We start from the raw sequence: 9,666 nt of genomic DNA on the forward strand, positions 1-9,666 counted from the left end.
TGTCTTGGGACGTACTCTGGAACAACAGTTCCATCCACAGTGCCATGAGCACACAGATCTGGCTTTGTAGAAGATGCTTCAGGAGAGGAATAATTCTGCTCCATAGGCAAGTGCTCAGAAGTTGAACAGGCATTCTTTTTCATGAAAGACTTAATTTGTTAGTACTTAGAACTGAAAACACAAGCACGATTTTACATAACTTTCGTTTCTCTTGGATCTTAGGACTTTTAACAATTCAGATGTCAATTATTATTAGTTCCAGTTTAAAGTGTGTCAACCCTCCTACGTGACCGATAACCAAAATTTTCCTTCTTTTATATCTTTTTACACCTATATCGGCCTATTGCCAAAACTTAAGGCCATTCCTTTTTGGTTATGTAGGAGTTTTCGATTGTAATTGTTCATCGCTGCCTCCATAAATTGTGGACAAGTCACTATGCAGGTGTCTGGACATATTCTGGACTGATAATTTCCATCTCACAGTTCCATGAGCACACAGATCTGGGTTTGTAGAAGATGCGTCAGGAGAGGAACCAATTTTGTTAGATTAGGCGAAGTGCTCAGAAGTTGAAAGCATCTTATTTTCCTGAAGCACCTCACTGATTTTACTAGAACCTAAAAAAAACAATTACGGTTTACAAACCTTCCGTTTTCTCTTGGATCTTATGACTTTTGAAATTCGAGTCAATGAATTTCCAGTTTGGAGTGTGTCAACATGTGAGTCACAACATTGTACTTAGTCGTATACCTTAGTGTTTTTGACACACATTCGGCATTGCCAAACCTACGGCCATACGTTTTGGTTATGTAGGAGCTGTCGATGTAATTGTTCATAACTGCTCGATATAATTGTGAAAAATTCATTATCCCATTGTGTCTTGGGACGTATTCTGGAACAACAGTTCCATCCACAGTGCCATGAGCACACAGATCTGGGTTTGTAGAAGATGCTTCAGGAGAGGAACAATTCTGCTCCATAGGCAAGATGCTCAGAGTTGAACAGGCATATTTTTTTGAAAGATTTCACTTATTTACTAGAACTGAAAAACAATGCACGGTTTACAACACCTTCCGTTTTCTCTTAGATCTTATGACTTTTGAAATTCGAGTCAATTAATTTTCCAGTTTCAGAGTGTGTCAACATATGAGTCACAAAATTGTACTTAGTTGTATATCTTTTTACACATATTCGGCATTGCCAAAGCTTACGGCCATACTTTTTGGTTATGTAGGAATTGTCGATGTAATTGTTCATAGCTGCTCGATATAATTGTGAAAATGTCACGATCGCATTGTGTCTTGGGACATATTCTGGAATGATAATTCCATCCACAGTGCCATGAGCACACAGATCTGGGTTTGTAGAAGATGCTTCAGGAGAGGAACAATTCTGCTCGATAGGCAAGTGCTCAGAAGTTGAACAGGCATTATTTTCCTGAAGCACCTCACTTATTTTACTAGAACTGAAAAACAATGCACGGTTTACAACACCTTCCGTTTTCTCTTGGATCTTATGACTTTTGAAATTCGAGTCAATGAATTTTCCAGTTTTGGAGTGTGTCAACATGTGAGTCACAACATTGTACTTAGTCGTATACCTTTTGACACACATTCGGCATTGCCAAAACCTACGGCCATACTTCTTGGTCATGTAGGAGTTGTCGATGTAATTGTTCATAACTTCTCGATATAATTGTGAAAATGTCATTATCTCATTGTGTCTTGGGACGTATTCTGGAACAACAGCTCCATCCACAGTGCCACGAGCACACAGATCTGGCTTTGTAGAATATACTTCAGTCGATGAACAATTCTGCTCCATAGGCAAGTGCTCAGAAGTTGAACAGGCATTATTTTCCTGAATCACTTCACTTATTTTATTGGAATTGAACAACATTGCACTCTTCACACCACCTTCCGTTTTTTGTTGAAGCTCATGACTAAAGATATTTGAGCCAATGCATTTTCCAGTTTTAGAGTGTATCAACATGTGAGTCACGAAATTGTACTTAGTTGTATATCTTTTTACACATTTTCTGCATTGCCAAAGCTTACGGCCATACTTTTTGGTAACGTAGGAGTTGTCGATATAATTGTTCATAGCTGCTCGATATAATTGGGAATATTTCATTATCCCATTGTGTCTTGGGACGTACTCTGGAACAACAGTTCCATCCACAGTGCCATGAGCACACAGATCTGGCTTTGTAGAAGATGCTTCAGGAGAGGAATAATTCTGCTCCATAGGCAAGTGCTCAGAAGTTGAACAGGCATTCTTTTTCTGAAAGACTTCACTTATTTTACTAGAACTGAAAAACAATGCACGATTTACAATAACTTTCGTTTTCTCTTGGATCTTATGACTTTTAAAATTCGAGTCAATTAATTTTCCAGTTTTAAAGTGTGTCAACATGTGAGTCACAAAATTGTCCTTATTTGTATATCTTTTTACACATATTCGGCATTGCCAAAACTTACGGCCATACTTTTTGGTTATGTAGGAGTTTTCGATGTAATTGTTCATAGCTGCTCCATATAATTGTGACAATGTCACGATCGCATTGTGTCTTGGGACATATTCTGGAATGATAATTCCATCCACAGTGCCATGAGCACACAGATCTGGGTTTGTAGAAGATGCTTCAGGAGAGGAACAATTCTGCTCGATAGGCAAGTGCTCAGAAGTTGAACAGGCATTATTTTCCTGAAGCACCTCACTGATTTTACTAGAACTAAAAAACAATGCACGGTTTACAACACCTTCCGTTTTCTCTTGGATCTTATGACTTTTGAAATTCGAGTCAATGAATTTTCCAGTTTTGGAGTGTGTCAACATGTGAGTCACAACATTGTACTTAGTCGTATACCTTTTGACACACATTCGGCATTGCCAAAACCTACGGCCATACTTCTTGGTCATGTAGGAGTTGTCGATGTAATTGTTCATAACTTCTCGATATAATTGTGAAAATTCATTATCCCATTGTGTCTTGGGACGTATACTAGAACAACAGTTCCATCCACAGTGCCATGAGCACACAGATCTGGCTTTGTAGAATATACTTCAGTCGATGAACAATTCTGCTCCATAGGCAAGTGCTCAAAAGTTGAACAGGGATTATTTTTCTGAAAGACTTCACTTATTTTATTGGAATTGAACAACATTGCACTCTTCACACCACCTTCCGTTTTTTGTTGAAGCTCATGACTAAAGATATTTGAGCTAATGCATTTTCCAGTTTTAGAGTGTGTCAACATGTGAGTCACGAAATTGTACTTAGTTGTATATCTTTTTACACATTTTCGGCATTGCCAAAGCTTACAGCCATACTTTTTTGTTATGTAGGAGTTGTCGATGTAATCGTTCATAGATGCTCGATTTAATTGGGAAAATGTATTTATCTCATTGTGTTTAGGGAGACATTCTAAAATAGCAATTTCATGAACTGGAGTGCACCGCTTGGTAGGCATCTGCTCACAAGATGAGCATGGACTATTTTTATGAACTCCTTCACCTGTTATACTAGGACTGAAAAGCAATGGCTTGTTTTCAACATCTACAGATTGCTTTTCGATAGGACACTTTTCTAAATTAAAGCCACTGTCTTTTCCAGCTTCGCAGTGTGTTATCATGTGAGTAATCAAATTTTCCTTTGTCATATAGATCTTGTTACAAAGACGGCATTTCCAAAGCTTCCGACTAAGGAAGGAATTATCTATGTAATTAGTCATATCTGCTCGACTTATTTGTCGAATAGTTTGTTTTTCATTTTGTTTTGAAACACGTTTTTGAATAATGGTTTCAACTACATTACTTGCACATATGTTTACGTTTGCAGCAGTATCATCAACAGAGTACATACCTTGCGTATCAGATAAATTATCACAAGTTGAAGATATACTATTTTTCTGAAGTGAGTCATTGGTTTTGCTTTGATACATAAGCAAAACATCTTTTGTAATATCAGATTGCTCTTGAATCGTACAACAACCTGTATTGATTACTGCAACGTCTAGGGGTAGTGTGTTAGAAAGTATGGCATTTACATCACAAATACCATCTTTGAGGCACAGTTTTAAATTGTCCTCTTGCATCAAATCTGATATATGTGATGTGATATTTTTTGAGGCTTTATATTCTTCAACCATCTCCAACTTCTTGGTTTGTCCATGTTCAGCGGCACAATGTGATGTATTTATTTGACTATTTATGACCTTTCCGTCACTGAAATGTGCACCATATTGCATGCCTTTCTCTGCTTTAGGATTTGCATTGGATGGACTGGCTGTACAACAAAAATTATTTTCTCTAACCTCTTCATTACCAATGCCAGGCAACTCAACAATTTTGTCTTGCTCATAGTTTTCCAGCATTAAATTGTTTTCATTTCTGAGTACATCTTTATATGGACCCTGAGATTCTCGGAAATTTGTGTTTGGGTGACATGAATTGAATGCTTCATAAGCTGCTTCATGTCTTAGTACATCTGCACAGCTTTCAGTTGTCCATCCCTTAGATGGCTCGTGGTATGGTTTATCTACAATTGGTTTTGATTCGGAACCAGTACCACTGACAATATAATCGTTAAGTGCTGAAACAGATAAGCTATTAAATTTTGGCAATGGTGAGATAGCATCACTATCAGAATCATCTGCACTGTTATTAATCTCATCGCCACACATTATATCATAAATAGGCGATGCTGCCATCTTCATGTAATTGATCAGATGTACTTCTTCGTTACTTTCTTCATCCTCATAAAACTCACTGGTGCAGAAAAAGTCATCGACTGCATCTTGGCTATTGAGTTGACATCTGGCTTCAGCATTCAAACCTTCCTCCTTAAATGTAGCATTGCTCAAGTGCAGCTGTTGCTGGTCATCATGAGAAGATCCACCAGAGACACCGGACATATCACAAGTGGTGGTAGCAAGTCCAATCAAGTCCTCTTCATCACAAACATCAGCATCCTGATGGTGAGGTGATGTTAAACAGTCTTCTGTAGACATTTTGATTGCTCCGGGTAGATAATAGTTCTGATATGTGCACAAAAAAGCAAGAAAAACACATGTTTAACAGCAAAATACATTGGAAGAAGAGTACAGGCAGTATACTCTTTGGTTATTTCAGTAAAGTCACGTAGGTAAAAAAAATGATCACGACGTTTCGATCGCAACACAAGCAGTCGTCCTCAGGAGGAAAAAATAATCCAGCAGTGGAACTGCTGAACCAGCGAGAGAGCTGTTACAACAAGGTTATATAATCCAGCGAGAGCTGTTACAACATGGTTATATTACCTTGTTGTAACAGCTCTCTCGCTGGATTGTTTTTTACGCCTGAGAACGATCGCTTGTGTTGCGATCGAAACGTCGTGATATGTTATTTTTTGTTTTGTTTAATTGTTTCTACCCACGTGACTTTACCGAAAGAACCAAAGAGTATGGAATCCTGCAGTCACGAAAACTTCAAATCAAGATAGTACAGCCAGTTATCGACATACAAATGCCCGACTTACGAACATCCGCACTTAAGAACCAGCTTCCTGATTTTTTTACATTGACTTAAAACGCGAACTTGGGCTTGCATACTGAAGCGCGGAACTATGTTGTTCAGTGGAGTGATCCTCCACAAGATGTAATGAGTCAGCCTCGCACGGGGAGTGAGCGTTTGTGTGTGCGCGCACATTTGTGCCTATGAAAGTGAGTGAGCGTGTGTGTGAAAGTGAGCGTGTGGGGAGCGGTCGTGTAGCAGCGGTTAGCAAGCTGTGCTACGAACCTGACGACCCGAGTACGATTCCTGCTTATGGTCAACACCAATGACGATTATCTGATCCGGTCCTGGGCCTCCCCTAGGTCGACTCAGCCTCAAATGAGTATCTAGTGCGGTATGTAAACATCGCCACTCAGGAGACAAAGGCGGCCGCGCGTACTTTTGGCCACCGACCTCCTCACGTGCCATGCCGGTCTTCATAGGTGCTAGCTAACAGCACTTGCCTCAACAGTCTGTTAAGGATATACACGAGATCTTTGTATTTGTGTGTGTGCGTGCGTGGTGTGCAATTGTGGTGACTCATTGTGCCCCTTCGGACAAGCAAGCCAGTGTCAGGATTCAAGGTCAGTAAACGTAAAACTGATTTTTTTTTCTATTTATGTTACTTCATTTTATGTTTTAATAACTATATAGTACTTACTGCATGCAAATGTACAATATGTTTTGTTATTAATGAGTTGTAACAATGCTTCCCTTTTTTGTTGACGCGTAACAAATTTTATGACACCGACCGTATGGGCATTTAAATTCAGTGCATTATTGGGTTGCGACTGACGAACCATTCGACTTACGAACGGGTCTCAGGAACTGAGGTAAACTTTTATGATGAGGGAAAACTCGGTGAGATGATGGAGAGCTGAGTATTGCATTTAAGAATATTAAGCCACTATGGACAGATAACAGCAAGTCTACGGTCCAATGTAACCGACCACGCAATAATCTCTGCATTTACCAACGCAGGCCATGAGTAAAGTAGGAATTTAAGACCAAGTTAGTACCACATACCACTGTATTATCATGAATTGACACAAGTCATCATTTATGTAGGTACAGTACCTACATAAAATAACAAAACATTAAACGTCTCTCGTTATTTTATAGCATGGTGACCCCCTCCCTCCTCGCCACAACTTTACCTTGCAAGAGGTGACGAGTCGAAGCTCCCGGTTCAAGAGAGGTTACAGCACGGTCATTGTTGCATACGGTACTCTCACGATCGTGATGGTACCTGGAAAATAAGCAGGTAGACACCAATTTGTCGATTTAAAGCTTCTTTCGTGACTGCAGGGATTCATCTTTTTGGTTCTTTCGGTAAAGTCACGTAGAAGGGAAGTAATAAAATAATAAAAATAAAACTATAAAATAATACAAATAAAACATAATAAAATAATAAAAACTAAAACATTATACAATTATAAAAATAAAACATAATAAAATTATACAATAAAACATTATGAAATAAAAATAAAACATAATAAAATAATAAAAATAAAACAATTAAATTTCGATTTAAAGCTTCTTTCGTGACTGCAGGGATTCATCTTCTTGGTTCTTTCGGTAAAGTCACGTAGAAGGGAAATAATAATAATAAAATAATACAAATAAAACATAACAAAATACAATTCTCACGACGTTTCGGCCACAACGCAAGCAGCCGTCTACGTGACTTTACCGAAAGAACCAAGAAGATGAATCCCTGCAGTCACGAAAGAAGCTTTAAATGTTTTATTTTTATTATTTTATTACTTCCCTTCTACGTGACGACTTTACCGAAAGAACCAAGAATATGAATCGCTGAACATTGTTTGAATAACACTTCTACCTGTAGGGGCACGGGGTAAGAACGTTTCAGTGTCAAGATGTTATAGGCACGGATGCTCTTCCTTACGATATCGTTCCTTAGTCAAAGCTAAGTTATATTTGTATGCAGTATATAAGACAAAATAATCACAAGTAGTGACTAATCCCATATCTGCATTTCCCATAAATATGTAAATTCCTTTGTCAAGGCGCCCACCTCCACTAACCCAGCTTAAATATACGCTGCCAAACTTGGTGGTGTTCATTCGGACGCTGTCTTTCCGACACCTGAGGACGGCTGCTTGCGTTGTGGCCGAAACGTCGTGAGAATTGTATTTTGTTATGTTTTATTTGTATTATTTTATTATTATTATTTCCCTTCTACGTGACTTTACCGAAAGAACCAAGAAGATGAATCCCTGCAGTCACGAAAGAAGCTTTAAATGTTTTATTTTTTTTATTTTATTACTTCCCTTCTACGTGACTTTACCGAAAGAACCAAGAAGATGAATCCCTGCAGTCACGAAAGAAGCTTTAAATCGAAATTTAATGTTCAGCGAGTTTCGGAATATCTTTTGGTAAACCTGTATTCTTTACTAGTGTATCAAGTAATTTAAGCGACTCGCTCACTGAAACCTTAGCGAATAGCGAAATCACATCAAAACTCACCAACATATCATGAAGTTTAAGTTTAATATCTTTGATCACATTCACAAGATGTTCTGAATTTCTTATGAGTGAAGATGTCCTACCGATGTAGGGCTGTATTTGTTTAGTTTAGCTTTGACTAAGGAAGAGCATTCGTGCCTATAACATCTTAACATCTGTAATGTTCTTACCCCGTGCCCCTACTTACTGGGGCACCCTTGAACAAGAGCTTTGTAAATTTTTATTTAAAGCTTCTTTCGTGACTGCAGGGATTCATATTCTTGGTTCTTTCGGTAAAGTCACGTAGAAGGGAAATAGTAAAATAATAACAATATAAACCAATAAAATAATAAAAATAATAAATATTGTTGTGGATTTCACACCTGATGATGATTGCTTGTGTTGCAATCGAAACATCTTGAGAATTGTTATTGTTTCATATTATTTTATTATTTCTCTTCTACGTGACTTTACCGAAAGAACCAAGAGCTTTATAGCTCTTCGGATTCCTCCTGCGGTATAAATAAAAATTATAATCTCGCAGTTCGCAAGCATTGGTTGAAGCCTGACTACCATGTGAGACGACGACACCGGTAGTTTGCTTGAATTTAAACAATGTTCCTGAAACGATGCACTTTTAAGGAAGTGTTAAAAAAATGTTTTTACGTGGAGGTACATATGTGTGAATAAGGCATTGATCATACCATGTTACTTATATTCTCCATGACGACACGAACGATTGTTGTTACACATTGGACCACCAATTGACCACCCCCACAACTATGCTAACACAGACAATAGTTATGACAGCAATGTATGATATTACACCTCAGTTGTTGTGGATTCTGAGTCGTGGCTGAGGGGAAACTGGCCCAGACGTCGTGCTTGCGCACACACGAAGTGAGTTGTCCACGCCGCTCAGTGCTGGCTTGGTGTTAGTCGACGTTAATTGTCGGTTGTTTGATGTTTTCTTTCGCGTTGGTTAGAAATATACAGTATTTGCTTGTGTAAACGAAGCTCCTCAGCGGGAAAACCGCGAGTGCGCTCGACGCCAAAGAGATTTTTAAAAAGGCGGGAAAACTCTTGGCCAATCAGAGAGCGAAGAATCCGCCCCCCCCCCCCCTCTCAACGGGGGGGGGGGGGGGGGAGTGGGCGGGGCATCGCGAGACGGTGCAGAGGTGGCAGGGCCCATCAGCCACCAGTGCCAGGGATTTCACTTTCACGAGGCACGTGGTGGCACCACTAGGAGTTGTTCTAACTAGAATAACTCGAGAGAAAATACATTAAATAATAGAGTACGACGTTTCGATTGCAACACAAACAACCGTCGTCAGCTAGAAGGAAATTTGAGAGAGAGACAAAAGACAGACACGCACGCAGAGAGACAACACAACTCTAATTATTTTATTTTATTTCTTTCTACGTGACTTTACCGAAAGGACCAAAGAAAGATTCAAATAAAGTTTGTTATAACTACTTACTACCTGGTCAAAGACCCCAACGCAGAAAGCTCCCCGGGTTTGGTCTCCTCCCACGAAGCTCATGGTCCACCCTAAAACCGCATCCGCGAAAACCACGTTATATTTTGCGTTTTGTTAAAGTACGGTTTTGACGTAAAACTTTGGTGACTGCACGGACATATTCTTTGGTTATTTCGGTAAAGTCAC

At 39.0% G+C, this 9,666-nt stretch overlaps 1 protein-coding gene across 1 annotated transcript; it reads right to left on the reverse strand.

Moving 5' to 3' along the window:
* Nucleotides 1–1,081: 1,081 nt before the first annotated feature.
* LOC133362860 (zinc finger protein 710-like) lies at nt 1,082–8,988 on the reverse strand. Its single transcript, XM_061581802.1, has 3 exons — nt 8,828–8,988; nt 6,688–6,779; nt 1,082–5,037 (listed from the first exon to the last, which is right to left on the reverse strand). Exon 3 carries the CDS (start codon nt 2,945–2,947, stop codon nt 1,082–1,084), a length of 1,866 nt encoding a protein of 621 aa, XP_061437786.1. The 5' UTR covers nt 2,948–5,037; nt 6,688–6,779; nt 8,828–8,988.
* Nucleotides 8,989–9,666: the final 678 nt, after the last annotated feature.

This window comes from Lethenteron reissneri, unplaced genomic scaffold, assembly GCF_015708825.2.
Source record: "Lethenteron reissneri isolate LAM-NWPU_2019-01 unplaced genomic scaffold, ASM1570882v1 scaffold_1630, whole genome shotgun sequence".
In the NCBI taxonomy this organism is placed as follows: Eukaryota; Metazoa; Chordata; class Hyperoartia; order Petromyzontiformes; family Petromyzontidae; genus Lethenteron; species Lethenteron reissneri.

What these genes read in the sequence shown, in the direction of transcription:
- LOC133362860 (XM_061581802.1), bottom strand. Translation starts at nt 2,947, where the DNA reads ATGAACAATTACATCGACAACTCCTACATGACCAAGAAGTATGGCCGT.